A 15,055-nucleotide genomic window follows, 5' to 3' on the forward strand; every position below is an offset into this window, starting at 1 on the left:
ACAAGCGGTAGAAAATGGAATAGAAAGGACATATTTAAAAAAATGTTTAAAAAATAAATTATATATATATATATATATATATATATATATATATAAACTATTTTTAAACTTGGGACTTCCCACGGGCAGGATTTTGGACACTGGCGGGCCGGATTCAAGATTCAAGATTCAAGATGATTTATTGTCAATTCTTAACATGCACAAGACACATAAGAACTGAAAAGTATATTTTCAGCACAGTCCCACTAAGAGCAGACATACGTTACAGGGAGACAAGACAAGACCGCCGACGGCGCAGCCATTTTTACGGCGCTCCTTATGGACGCGGCCGTAGTTTGAGGACCCCTGGTCTACGGCGTTTTACTGTCCTTCAAAAAGAGACCCTTCAAGTACTTGGGGTTTTCTTAACCGGAGCAAAAATCTGCTTTTTGTCAATTTTGTTCAATTCGCAACAAAATCTTCAATGCTTTAAAAGGAACATTTTTTTATTGCATAAACTTATTAAGTCTGAAAGTGACAATGTTTCACCTGAAACCGATCATGTTTTTACTGTGCAATGTCATAATAATATTGTCGCAGTCGTGGCTCAATGACAGCAAAGGCAGGTCGTTTTTCAAAGCTGAAAAACATAAAAAGACACAATTGAGATATGAAGACACAAAGTTATAAGTTTCATTCATCATCTATCTGGATAAATCCACGTGGTGACATGAGCAGAGCTTACTCGTAAATCCAGCAGTTCTTCATGAGGCTGTATATTTCTTCAGGACATTTTGGTGGCGCGTCCATCCGCAGCCCACTCTCAATCATTTGCAGAACATTGTTGCCTTTCATCCCCTGTTCAAAAATACATCACTGCACATTAAAATAACCTTAGGGCAGATTCTTATCTGAAGGGCAATAGTGGTTCAAATAGGACCAAAAAAGGTTGCGAGTGCCAGCACTTTGTTAAAGAAGGTAAAAAACACCATTCAATTCAAGGAAGAACTCCTACTAAAAGTACGGAGGAACCTTTCTCCTCATCGTCATCTCCACCAAAACGTTTTTAAATAAAGGTAAAAGTGATGTTAAATGTTTATTCATTATGTATATACAAAACCCAAAACCAATGAAGTTGGCACATAGTGTAATTCGTAAATAAAAACAGAATACAATGATCTGCAAATCCTTTTCAACTTATATTCAATTGAATAGACTGCAAAGACAAGATATTTAATGTTCGAACTGAAAAACTTAATTTTTTTTTTGCAAATAATCATTAACTTAGAATTTAATGGCAGCAACACATTGCAAAAAAGTTGGCACAGGGGCATTTTTACCACTGTGTTATATGGCCTTTCCTTTTAACAACACTCAGTAAATATTTGGGAACTGAGGAGACCAAATATTTAAGCTTTTCAGGTGGAATTCTTTCCCATTCTTGCTTGATGTACAGCTTAAGTTGTTCAACAGTCCGGGGGTCTCCGTTGTGGTATTTTAGGCTTCATAATGCGCCACATATTTTCAATGGGAGACATGTCTGGACTACAGGCAGGCCAGTCTAGTACTCTTTTACTATGAAGCCACGCTGTTGTAAAACGTGGCTTGGCATTATCTTGCTGAAATAAGCAGGGGCGTCCATGATAACGTTGCTTGGATGGCTTTGCGCCGATAACAATCCGGATGGTTACAGACCACTTTCCTCTTTGTGCCAGAGGACACGACGTCCACAGTTTCCAAAAACAATTTGAAATGTGGACTCGTCAGACCACAGAACACTTTTCCACCTTGCATCAGTCCATCTTAAATGAGCTCAGGCCCAGCGAAGCCGGCTGCATTTCTGGGTGTTGTTGATAAATGGCTTGGCTTTGCATAGTACAGTTTTAACTTGCACTTACAGATGTAGCAACCAACTTTAGTTACTGACAGTGGTTTTCTGAAGTGTTCCTGAGCCCATGTGGTGATATCCTTTACATACTGATGTCGGTTTTTGATGAGGGATCAAAGGTCACGGGCATTCAATGTTACGTGCAGTGATTTCTACCGATTCTCAGAACCTTTTGATGATATTACGGACTGTAGATGGTGAAATCCCTAAATTCCTTGCAATAGCTTGTTCAGAAATGTTGTTTCTTAAACAATTTTCTCACGCATTTGTTGACAAAGTAGTGACCCTCGCCCCATCCTTGTTTGTGAATGACTGAGCATTTCACAGAAGCTACTTTTATACCCAATCATGGCACCCACCTGTTCCCAATTAGCCTGTTCACCTGTGGGATGTTCCCAATAAGTGTTTGATGAGCATTCCTCAACTTTCTCAGTCTTTTTGGCTACTTGTGCCAGCTTTTTTGAAACATGTTGCAGGCATCAAATTCCAAATGAGCTAATATTTGCAAAAAATAACAAAGCTTTCCAGTTTGAACGTTAAGTATCTTGTCTTTGCAGTCTATTTAATTGGAAATAAGTTGAAAAGGATTTGCAAATCATTGTATTCTGTTTTTATTTATGATTTACACAACGTACCAACTTCACTGGTTTTGGGTTTTGCAATAGAGGCCGGCCAGCTGTGTGGCTGTGCCATATGTACGTTGGCAAACATCACTACCTCGCACCTTAAGAGCTTGGGCCGGACATCAAGTTTGACAGTTTGGGCTTTTAGCTCAATGCCTAGCATGCTCAACTCGTATGTAGGGGACCAAGGCTACACATGCAGGTTACATAGGGACGGAATTATTCTGTACTGTACTTGTTGCCCCGACAGTTTTTGAGAAGAAATTTCATACCTTGTATGGCTTCTCTCCATACGAGTACGCCTCCCACATAAGCACTCCAAAGCTCCACACGTCACTTTTGGTGGAGAATTTAAAGTAATTGATGCACTCGGGCGCGTACCACTTTACTGGCCACTTGCCGTGTCTCTTGGCCTGAACAAAGACATACGTCGTGCATCGTCAGGAGAAACAATTATTCCACACAGCCTCCAAAGGGTGAAGTCATCCATCACATTTCAGCAGTACGACACAATATATCTTCTGATTTGGAAAAATAGAAAGTAAAGTTTGGGGGCTGCGGGTAGTAAACGTTTTGGTTGAGCAAACTTTGTTTTAATGATGTTGGGTTTTTTTTAGATTCCTCACACGATTTTGCCACAAATGTAAATGCCATCAAATACGGTACAGAATTTCAGTAATCCAACACACCGTAATGAACAAACAAAACTCTTTCAAGCAGGTCAACTTTTAGTCAAACAGAGAACAATGGTAGGTATGAAAAAAACTAATCTATTTTCTATTAACCATTTGGAGTGACCTTATAGTGTCTTTAAGTTGAAGAGGCGTGGTAATTGTTCTAGTGGCCATAATAATTACGCATATATGTAATATAGTATATGCTATTATTCTGACTTTTATATCTTCTTTCTGACTCAGGTTTATTCTGCATTCTGACTTTTATATCTCAGGTTTATTCTGCATTCTGACTTTTATATCTCAGCTTTACTCTGCATTCTGACTTTTATACCTCAGCTTTATTCTGCATTCTGACTTTTATATCTCAGCTTTATTCTCCATTCTGACTTTATATCTCAGCTTTATTCTTCATTCTGACTTTTATATCTCAGTTTTATTCTTCATTCTGACTTTTATATCTCAGGTTTATTCTGCATTCAGGTTTATTCTGCATTCTGACTTTTGTATCTCAGCTTTATTCTTCATTCTGACTTTTATATCTCAGGTTTATTCTTCATTCTGACTTTCATATCTCAGGTTTATTCTGCATTCAGGTTTATTCTGCATTCTGACTTTTATATCTCAGGTTTATTCTTCATTCTGACTTTTATATCTCAGGTTTATTCTTCATTCTGACTTTTATATCTCAGGTTTATTCTGCATTCAGGTTTATTCTGCATTCTGACTTTTATATGTCAGGTTTATTCTTCATTCTGACTTTTATATCTCGGGTTTATTCTTCATTCTGACTTTTATATCTCAGGTTTATTCTGCATGCAGGTTTATTCTGCATTCTGACTTTTATATCTCAAGTTTATTCTGCATTCTGACTTTTATATCTCAGGTTTATTCTTCATTCTGACTTTTATATCTCAGGTTTATTCTGCATTCTGACTTTTATATCTCAGGTTTATTCTTCATTCTGACTTTTATATCTCAGGTTTATTCTGCATTCTGACTTTTATATCTCAAGTTTATTCTTCATTCTGACTTTTATATCTCAAGTTTATTCTTCATTCTGACTTTTATATCTCAGGTTTATTCTTCATTCTGACTTTTATATCTCAGGTTTATTCTGCATTCAGGTTTATTCTGCATTCTGACTTTTATATCTCAGGTTTATTCTGCATTCTGACTTTTATATCTCAGGTTTATTCTGCATTCTGACTTTTATATCTCAGGTTTATTCTGCATTCAGGTTTATTCTGCATTCAGGTTTATTCTGCATTCTGACTTTTATATCTCAGGTTTATTCTGCATTCAGGTTTATTCTGCATTCTGACTTTTATATCTCAGGTTTATTCTGCATTCAGGTTTATTCTGCATTCTGACTTTTATACATCAGGTTTATTCCTCATTCTGACTTTTATATATTCTTTCTGACTCAGGTTTATTCTTCATCTACATTACATTCTGATTTTTATATCTTGTTTCTGGCCCTGCGATGAGGTGGCGACTTGTCCAGGGTGTACCCCGCCTACCGCCCGAATGCAGCTGAGATAGGCTCCAGCACCCCCCGCGACCCCAAAAGGGACAAGCGGTAGGAAATGGATGGATGGATAGTAATATACAACTATAAATATTTGATACTTGTTTATATGACAAATGTGCTATAGACTGCAGTATTGTTGAATGAAGAACACTTATGTAGCTTGTGTGCTATTGTGTGCTTGGCTGTTGTGTAGCTGCCAGCTCATAGCAGCGTATTTCCTACAATGTTTTCCTTTTGTAAATGACTTGACTTGTGCGCTTATTGGAGAACATTTAGATGTTGCACAATTAAATTGACTGTGTTTCGTGGATTTTAGATGCAAGACGATGTTAAAGTTATTTTTTAGATGATATCAGAACTTCATCTGATATCAATATCCAATAGGGACACTGCTAAAAATGACTAATTAGTTGCACTTAAGAGGCTTTTAAAAAATAGCTGCTTTTAAATAAAAATTTAAAAGTCCTTGGAAGGAGTTACCTTGTAGTAGTTCTCGTCATCAGCAACTACTTTGGAGAGACCAAAGTCGCTGATTTTGGCGTAGTGCCGCGTGACCAACAGCACATTCCTGGCAGCAAGATCTCTGTGGACAAAGTTATGCTCCTCAAGGTACTTCATGCCCATGGACACTTGGTGGACCAGCTCAGTGATGTTTGTGATGCTCGTTTGTCTGCAAAGCATCAATCAACAGTTATGTATCTTTAACTTGCAAAAACCAAAACCAATGAAGTTGGCACGTTGTGTAAATGGTAAATAAAACAGAATTCAATGATTTGCAAATCTTTTTCAACTTATATTCAACTGAATAGATTGCAAAGACAAGATATTTAATGTTCCAACTGAGAAACTAACTTTTATTTTGCAAATAATCATTAAGTTAGAGTTTAATGGCAGCAACACATTGCAAAAAAGTTGGCACAGGTGCATTTTTACCACTGTGTTACATGGCCTTTACTTTTAACAACACTCAGTAAACATTTGGGAACTGAGGAGACCAGTTTTTTCCCATGCCTTGGGCACTCATACACCCCCATACCATCATAGATGCTGGCTTTTAAACTTTGCACCTATAACAATCCGGATGGTTCTTTTCCTCTTTGGTCCGGAGGACACAACGTCCACAGTTTCCAAAAACAATTTGAAATGTGGACTCGTCAGACCACAGAACACTTTTCCACTTTACATCAGTCCATCTTAGATGAGCTCGGCCCAACAGAGCCGGCGGCGTTTCTGGGTGTTGTTGATAAATGGCTTTCGCTTTGCATAGATTTAACTTGCACTTACAGATGTAGCGACCAACTGTAGTTACTGACAGTGGTTTTCTGAAGTGTTCCTGAGCCCATGTGGTGATATCCTTTACACACTGATGTCGCTTTTTGATGCAGTACCGCCTGAGGGATCGAAGGTCACAGGCATTGCTGCGTACTTGCAGCAATTACAGACCGTAGATGGTGAAATCCCAAAATTCCTTGCAATAGCTGGTTGAGAAATGTTGTTCTTAAACTGTTGGACAATTTGCTCACGCATTTGTTCACAAAGTGGTGACCCTCGCCCCATCCTTGTTTGTGAATGACTGAGCATTTCATGGAAGCTGCTTTTATACCCAATCATGGCACCCACTGTTCCCAGTTGGCATTCACCTGTGGGATGTTCCAAATAAGTGTTTGATGAGCATTCCTCAACTCTCTCAGTCTTTAGTACCACTTGTGCCAGCTTTTTTGAAACATGTTGCAGGCATCAAATTCCAAATGAGCTAATAGTTGCAAAAAATAACAACGTTTATCAGTTTGAATGTTAAATATCTTGTCTTTGTAGTCTATTCAATTGAATATAGGTTCACTGGGCCCGAGCTCATCTAAGATGGACTGATGCAAAGTGGAAAAGTGTTCTGTGGTCTGACGAGTCCACATTTCAAATTGTTTTTGGAAACTGTGGACGTTGTGTCCTACGGACCAAAGAGGAAAAGAACCATCCAGATTGTTATAGGCGCAAAGTTGAAAAGCCAGCATCTGTGATGGTATGGGGGTGAACCCGGACTGTTGAACAACTTAAGCTGTACATCAAGCAAGAATGGTAAAGAATTCCACCTGAAAAGCTTCAAAAATTAGTCTCCTCAGTTCCCAAATGTTTACTGAGTGTTGTTAAAAGGAAAGGCCATGTAACACAGTGGTGAACATGCCCGTGCCAACCTTTTTTGCAATGTGTTGCTGCCATTAAACTCTAAGTTCATGATTATTTGCAAAAAAAAAATTTAGTTTCTCAGTCCGAACGTTAAGTATCTTGTCTTTGCAGTCTATTCAATTGAATATAGGTTGAAAAGGATTTGCAAATCATTGTATTCTGTTTTTATTTTCGAATTACACAATGTGCCAACTTCACTGGTTTTGGGTTTTGTACATGTGTGCTGCTGGTTCAAAACATGGCACACAGGTAGCAGCATGATAATATAACTGTGCAGAAAAGGATTGTCTCCGTGGTAAAAGCCCCGTATGCACGAAAAAAAACCTCATTTAAATAAGGCGGTCTGCACCACTTCTCAATTTGACACACAGTGTTAGTAAATCGCACGCAACACGCCCACTAATAATACATGCAATTATTTTTTGCACACACATTAGCGTGTGGTATTTAGATTTTACTAAATCAGGCCCTTAGTCTTTTAGTTGTATTATAGCGAGTAGAGTAGAAACACATACTTGTTTTTCTGCAGAAACTTGTGAAGTGGACCTAGCTCGGCCAGCTCCATCACCAGCATGAGGCTCTCTGCCTCACAAATACCGATCATCCGCACGATGTACGGATTGTCCAGCTGCTGCATGACGCTTGCTTCTCGCAGCATTTCCTCACGGATGAGCGGGCTGTCGTCCTCATTTTTCAGGATTTTGACCGCGACCGGCTGTGCTGTCCTAGCACACAAGGTGGAATAGTGTTAGCGTGATTGTGCTGTATCTTGTGTTGATGCTATTCCTTTGATGAAGCACAAACGTAAACAAGTGTACATATATTTGCTTTATTGTCACGCTCATTATATCTCGCCAGCAGTGGGTGCTGTCTCTCAAATTACACCTACTCAGTGGCCTAGTGGTTAGAGTGTCCGCCCTGAGATCGGTAGGTTGTGAGTTCAAATCCCGGCCGAGTCATACCAAAGACTATAAAAATGGGACCCATTACCTCCCTGCTTGGCACTCAGCATCAAGGGTTGGAATTGGGGGTTAAATCACCAAAATGATTCCCGGGCGCGGCCACCGCTGCTGCCCACTGCTCCCCTCACCTCCCAGGGGGTGATCAAGGGTGATGGGTCAAATGCAGAGAATAATCTCGCCACACCTAGTGTGTGTGTGACAATCATTGGTACTTTACTTTAACTTTTAACTTTTAAATTGTGGTATGGAAAGTAACACAATCAGGATCCGAGCTCACCTACAGAGTCTTCTCTGGAGTAAGACAGTTGAAGTTGAAGTGAGAGGACTTGTTGTGTTGTTCATGTCAAATAGTAAATAGTCAGCCTCTCAATATTTGTATTCTAGGATTTTACAAAAATGTGTTTATAACCACGAGGGTTACCCTTAAAGGGGAATTGCACATTTTTGGGAATTTTGCCTATTGTTCACAATCCTGAGAACACATATGACTAAAAAACAAAAGCATTGTAACTTGTAAATAAAAGTCTAAAACGGAGCCTTTGCATCTATTTCGACCATAAAACCCCCAAAATAACTATCCAAAAAGTCTACAATGGAACCATTGCATCTATTTCAACCATAAAACCCAATAAATAACCATCCAAAAAGTCTACAATGGGACCATTGCATCTATTTCGACCATAAAACCCAATAAATAACCATCCAAAAAGTCTACAATGGGACCATTGCATTATTTCGACCATAAAACCCAATAAATAACCATCCAAAAAGTCTACAATGGAACCATTGCATCTATTTCAACCATAAAACCCAATAAATAACCATCCAAAAAGTCTACAATGGAACCATTGCATCTATTTCGACCATAAAACCCAATAAATAACCATCCAAAAAGTCTACAATGGAACCATTGCATCTATTTCGACCATAAAACCCAATAAATAACCATTCAAAAAGTCTACAATGGAACCATTGCATCTATTCCGACCATAAAACCCAATAAATAACCATCCAAAAAGTCTACAATGGAACCATTGCATCTATTTCGACCATAAAACCCAATAAATAACGATCCAAAAAGTCTATAATGGAACCATTGCATCTATTTCGACCATAAAACCCAATAAATAACCATCCAAAAAGTCTACAATGGAACCATTGCATCTATTTCGACCATAAAACCCAACAAATAACCATCCAAAAAGGCCACAATGGGACCATTGCATCAATTTGGACCATAAACCCCATTAAATAACCATCCAAAAAGTCTACAATGGAACCATTGCATCTATTTCGACCATAAAACCCAATAAATAACCATCCAAAAAGTCTACAATGGAACCATTGCATCTATTTCAACCATAATACCCAATAAATAACCATCCAAAAAGTCTACAATGGAACCATTATATCTATTTTGACCATAAAACCCAATAAATAACCATCCGAAAAGTCTACAATTGAACCATTGCATCTATTTCGACCATAAAACTCAATAAATAACCATCCGAAAAGTCTACAATGGAACCATTGCATCTATTTCGACTATAAAACCCAATAAATAACCGTCCAAAAAGTGCTAACAATACTCCATTTACATTTCGTGACCTGAGTATTAACCAAGTACCGTATTAGCAATAATGTTATTTTAAGTGCTAATGTTAAGGACCTTCGTTATGTTGCTGTATTAACATCCTCAGCTGGTGAGCTGCTTTCTCGCCTCTGAGCTCGTGAAAGTTTATTCTGGATTACAGTATAAATCATGTCTTTATCCTTTAATAGTGAAATGATGGGGACATAATCTGAGAGGTTGATAAACTTCGACAGCCAATTTAAACCCGGAGATGGCGAAAAAAGACACACAAAAGACTGTGGTTTGCACCCACATTTTTTTTTACCTTTCACGAGGATTATGAACAGTAATGGATCATTGTCCTAACCGTTGGCATCCAAGTGAGAGCAGACAATGTACAGTAAGTGATGTTTTATTATGTTTGATGTTTCTCACGATGCCTGCAGTATGTTATAGAAAGAAAAAGCGAACATTGTGATGCGTCTGTGAAATGAATGCGCCGCCATATGCTTAAAATGATGAAGATATGAAAATACTATATCTTATTATGAATGTGCCTGTTACGACATTAGGTATATACTTACAGCATCTATATAACATCTTGATGGAAGTATTTGGATGTTTTACAAATGCTTTATATGCATTGTAAGTAGAGATGTCCGATAATGGCTTTTTTGCCGATATCCGATATTCCGATATTGTCCAACTCCGATATCAACGGATACAGATATATACAATCGTGGAATTAACACATTATTATGCCTAATTTTGTTGTGATGCCCCGCTGGATGCATTAAACAATGTAACAAGGTTTTCCAATATAAATCAACTCAAGTTATGGAAAAAAATGCCAACATGGCACTGCCATATTTATTATTGAAGTCACAAAGTGCATTATTTTTTTTAACATGCCTCAAAACAGCAGCTTGGAATTTGGGACATGCTCTCCTTGAGAGAGCATGAGGAGGTTGAGGTGGGCGGGGTTGGGGGGGTAGCAGGTTGCGGGGGGTGTATATTGTAGCGTCCCGGAAGAGTTAGTGCTTCAAGGGGTTCTGGGTATTTGTTCTGTTGTGTTTATGTTGTGTTACGGTGCGGATGTTCTTCCGAAATGTGTTTGTCATTCTTGTTTGGTGTGGGTTCACAGTGTGGCACATATTTGTAACAGTGTTAACGTTGTTTATACGGCCACCCCCCGTGTGACCTGTATGGCTGTTGACCAAGTATGCCTTGCATTCACTAGTGTGTGTGAAAAGCCGTAGATATTATGTGACTGGGCTGGCACGCAAAGGCAGTGCCTTTAAGGCACACCCCCAATATTGCTGTCTGAGTGGAAATCGGGAGAAATTCGGGAGAATGGTTGCCCCGGGAGATTTTCGGGAGGGGTACTGAAATTCGTGAGTCTCCCGGGAAAATTGGGAGGGTTGGCAAGTATGACTTGGAGACGCAACTGCTCTGTACTTCTCCCTACGTCCGTGTACCACTTCGTACAGCGGCGTTTTAAAAACTCATAAATTTTACTTTTTGAAACCGATACCAATAATTTCCGATATTACATTTTTAAAGCATTTATCGGCCGATAACATCGGCAGTCCAATATTATCGGACATCTCTAATTGTAAGCAGACTTTTGTTCACATTTATTTACTAGTTAGAATGCATGGTTAGAGTGTCCACCCTGAGATCGGTAGGTTGTGAGTTCAAACCCCAGCCAAGTCATACCAAAGACTTAAAAAATGGTTCCCATTACCTCCCTGCTTGGCACTCAGCATCAAGGGTTGGAATTGGGGATTAAATAACCAAAATGATTCCCGGGCGCAGCCACCGCTGCTGCCCATTGCTCCCCTCACCTCCCAGGGGGTGGAACAAGGGGATGAGTCAAATGCAGAGGACAAATTTCACCACACCTAGTGTGTGTGACTATCATTGGTACTATGTCAGAATAATTGTATCTAAGTTATCACAAAACTTTATGTTGAAATGAGTTCCCGGCGAGCAGACAAAAGCTGTCTTTAATCCTACTACGCAGAAGGCTTGTAAAACTCCACTGTGTAGGATGGGAAGCAACATGAAGGTGTTTTGTTTCTTTCATGTATTGTAATCAACAGAAAGATATTGTCTTGACCCAAGAACTACAAAAGCAAAGAGGAAGCAGGACCAGACTCCCCTCCAGGCACCGCTTCTTTGAACTGTTTTACGACCTTTTCTGTGAACTGTTTACGACCTTTTCTTTGAACTGTTCTGTAACCAAAGGCGATGGCTGTTTACGACCCCGTCCCTTAGAAACAGCTGTTGCCATGTAATCAGGCAAAGTCCAAATAAAAGAGGAGACGTACAATCTTTCGTCAGAGCGTGTTGAGACACTGTGCAAGGGTACAGTGTCTACGCGTTTCTCCTCATTGAGCTACATTTAATTCTGTCTCTGTTTAATTCCTTGTTTCTTGTCTTTTTTAATAGATGTCATCAGTGTTTGAACCTGACACTTTAACTTTAACTTTAACTTAAAAAAAGACAAACATGTGTTCTCGTCTTACATAAGGATTGTGAATGATAGGCAAAAATCCCCAAAAAAGTGTGCTTTAAAATTAGTAATGGGAAAACTATAGTTGACATTGTTATTAGCTTGCAAACTAGTTGTTCCAGTTATTAGCTTTGATGCTAGCAAGAAATTCCATTTGTGATTGTGGACGACAGGTATTTTTCAGAGGCAGTATAGTACCGAATATGATTCATTAGTATCGCGGTACTATACTAATACCGGTATACCGTACAACCCTAGTGTGTAGCATTGGAAGGGCTAAGTGTTATCTTCCAAACGCTGCTAAGTTTGTTACATGAGTGTTTTTTACATATACTGCTCTCTGACTTGTTTTCAACGTTTGTAAGTGTTTGTGCTTTGAAATGTCTTCTGTGTTCCCTAAAATTTCTCCTTGGGGATTAATAAAGTATAAAGTATTTCTGAGTCTGAAATTGGTTTGGTGGAGCTTTTATCTGTATCGCATGTCTAAATTGATGCAAGTGTTGTGTAGCAGTTAGCAACACAAATGCAACCTTAGACGTCAACGCTTTTAAAAGTAATAATCACGACACACAATGAATGATGAATACAGTCCTATACTTTTGTTCTAGCAACACTGGAGCAGAGTGGACACAGCTACAGCATTTCTTGGTTCAAGACTATAATTCTGCTCTTTGAGTTTGAAAGATTGTATGCAGATTGCGCAGAGAGGTGTGAAAGCAGAAGTCTTACGTTCTGGTCTTGTAAATGCCCTTGCTGACTGTACCGAAATTTCCAGAACCCAATTCTTCGTCCTCCAAACAGAGCTGTTCCCGGTCCACTGTGGAGTTCCTGATCTCGTCTGGATCTGCATAGGTCCTGTCATATACTGGAGTGTCCATCGGTAGGGACTCTGATGGAAAAGTCAGCATGAAATATTACCGTTCAACATTAGTCTGGCAAGAGAATATAGTTTACAATACACAGGCACACTGACTTCACACGGTACACATTAGAAGTGAGTGACTGGGAGTGTGGACTGCACTGACTAGCAGGAGTCATAGCTAGCGACATTGCTGAGAAGAATCCAGAGCTTTAAGACAGTTTGAATACACCAACTGGTGCTAATTGGACATGTGTCAATGAGGAAGTCAGGGTCACACTGTGTTTCCAGACTTCAACCTTCTTAGATCTTGGATCTGAGTCATCTTCTTTCTCACCAGGTTCCGCAGTTGATGAACAATTCACACTAGACCAGTCCCTTATCAGATAGTGGGAGCGGATCCCCCCTTTATTAAAAGGCCCCTCTAATGCTGACTACATAGGCACTTATTTCATAGTTCTGGACATAAAAACGATGTCTACATGTAAAATTTCCTTCAAAATAGACAACGTAGTGATTTTAGGCTTCTTTTCTAATGAGTTTCAACAGACTGTGAACCGCCTACTTTTAAGCTCCAAAATGTGGGTCAGAATAATAGCTTTATATTCCTTTATCCACAAAGTCTATGCGAGGAAATAAGCTCCAGTTCTGTAGATCAGTGTTTTTCAACCTTTTCTGAGCCAAGGCACATTTTTTTTATTAAAAAAATCCCGAGGCACACCACCAGCAGAAAACATAAAAAAATGAAACTCAGCAGCCGATATTGACAGTAAAAAGTCGTTCTTGCAATTGTTGGATATGAATTCAAATCATAACCAACCACAGATCAATATAGCTCTTGTCTCAAAGTAGGTGTACTGTCACGACCTGTCACATCACCCGTGACTTATTTAGATTTTTTGGGTGTTTTCCTGTGTGTAGTGTTTTAGTTTTTGTCTTGCGCTCCTATTTTGGTGTTGATTGTCATGGCATGTACGGATGTGCTTTGTGGACGCCGTCTGCTCCACACGCTGTAAGTCTTTGCTGTCGTCCAGCATTCTGTTTTTGTTTACTTTGCAGTCAGTTCAGTTTTAGCTTTGTTTTGCTTCAATGCCTTTTCTTAGCGGCACTCGCCTTTTGTTTATTTTGAGTATTACACGGTTACTCTGCCGAGCACTAGACAGCACAGACACTCAACAACGGCACATTTGCGGATATTAACTATATATATACTGGTTTGCAAAAAATATTTTTAACCCAATTATGTGAAATTACATAATCTCCCACGGCACACCAGACTGTATCTCATGGCACACTAGTGTGCCGTGGCACAGTGGTTGAAAAACACTGCTGTAGATGACGTCACGGCAAGAGGAGACGACATAACGACTCTGGCGATAGGAAGGAGGTCTTCCAAATATAGATAGTTATCTACCGATTATTTAAAAAGTAATTAATGATATGGGAAATGACTGCCAGATTTAGTTTCAACAACAAACAATACATAAAGGGCCCTATTCTCCTATTTGCACTTGAGTGTTTTTTGTACATGCTTGAAGTTACACACGTTCCTCTTATTCGTATTCTCCCATCCAGCCTGGGGAGAGGCCCACTCCGCGTTTTTTTGGCAAAAGTGCGTAATGAGGCAGACTGATTGATTGATTGATTGAGTTTTGATTGAAACTTTTATTAGTAGATTGCACAGTACAGTACATATTCCGTACAATTGACCACTAAATGGTAACACCCCAATAAGTTTTTCAACTTGTTTAAGTCGGGTCCACGTTAATCAATTTATGATAAATGGTTTTGTCTTTTTTTCTAAGTTGTGTGAACATTGCGGAGGGTGGAGTTTTACAAACAAATGTGAATGTCACTGAAATCCGTGAAAAAGATAACACTTTAAATTTCGAAAGACCATGTCAATCCAGGCAGTGCTGTCACGTGAACGTGTATTGCCCTGGTGATGTAGTGTGTGTGCTTGCTACAACAGTTTCTTCTTCCTGGCTAAATGTTAATAATAATTCGTAGATGAAACTTTGTTTCACTTGTTATTATAGCCACCCTGATTTTATTTGTGGTATTAAGAGTTCTGTTTAGTAAAAATGTTTGTGAAGCTGTGACACATCAAAGAGGCTTGCATTGGTGTGTGTACAGGTATATGCGTGCACTGCAAAAACTGAAATCTAAGTAAGATTAAATATCTCAAATAAGGGTGATATTTGCTTATTTTCTGTCTAATAAGATAATTAATCTCACTAAGCAGATTTTATGTTAGAGTCTTT

The 15,055-nt window shown here is 39.0% G+C and overlaps 1 protein-coding gene across 3 annotated transcripts in view; it reads right to left on the reverse strand.

Annotated features, from left to right (window-relative positions):
• Positions 1-467: 467 nt before the first annotated feature.
• The window catches only part of syk (spleen tyrosine kinase), an 83,603-nt gene continuing 69,015 nt past the window's right edge, over positions 468-15,055 (reverse strand). For all 3 annotated transcript variants that reach the window (XM_061980680.2, XM_072915335.1, XM_061980681.2), the window contains 6 exons: positions 12,662-12,821; positions 7,395-7,604; positions 5,179-5,368; positions 2,763-2,903; positions 725-837; positions 468-619 (listed from right to left, as the gene is read on the reverse strand). In XM_061980680.2, coding sequence (XP_061836664.1) covers positions 547-619; positions 725-837; positions 2,763-2,903; positions 5,179-5,368; positions 7,395-7,604; positions 12,662-12,821 — 887 coding nt within the window. In that variant the 3' untranslated portion in view covers positions 468-546. The remainder of the gene's footprint in view (positions 620-724; positions 838-2,762; positions 2,904-5,178; positions 5,369-7,394; positions 7,605-12,661; positions 12,822-15,055) is intronic.

The sequence above is a fragment of the Nerophis lumbriciformis genome, linkage group LG20 (genome assembly GCF_033978685.3).
Source record: "Nerophis lumbriciformis linkage group LG20, RoL_Nlum_v2.1, whole genome shotgun sequence".
Classification (NCBI taxonomy): domain Eukaryota; kingdom Metazoa; phylum Chordata; class Actinopteri; order Syngnathiformes; family Syngnathidae; genus Nerophis; species Nerophis lumbriciformis.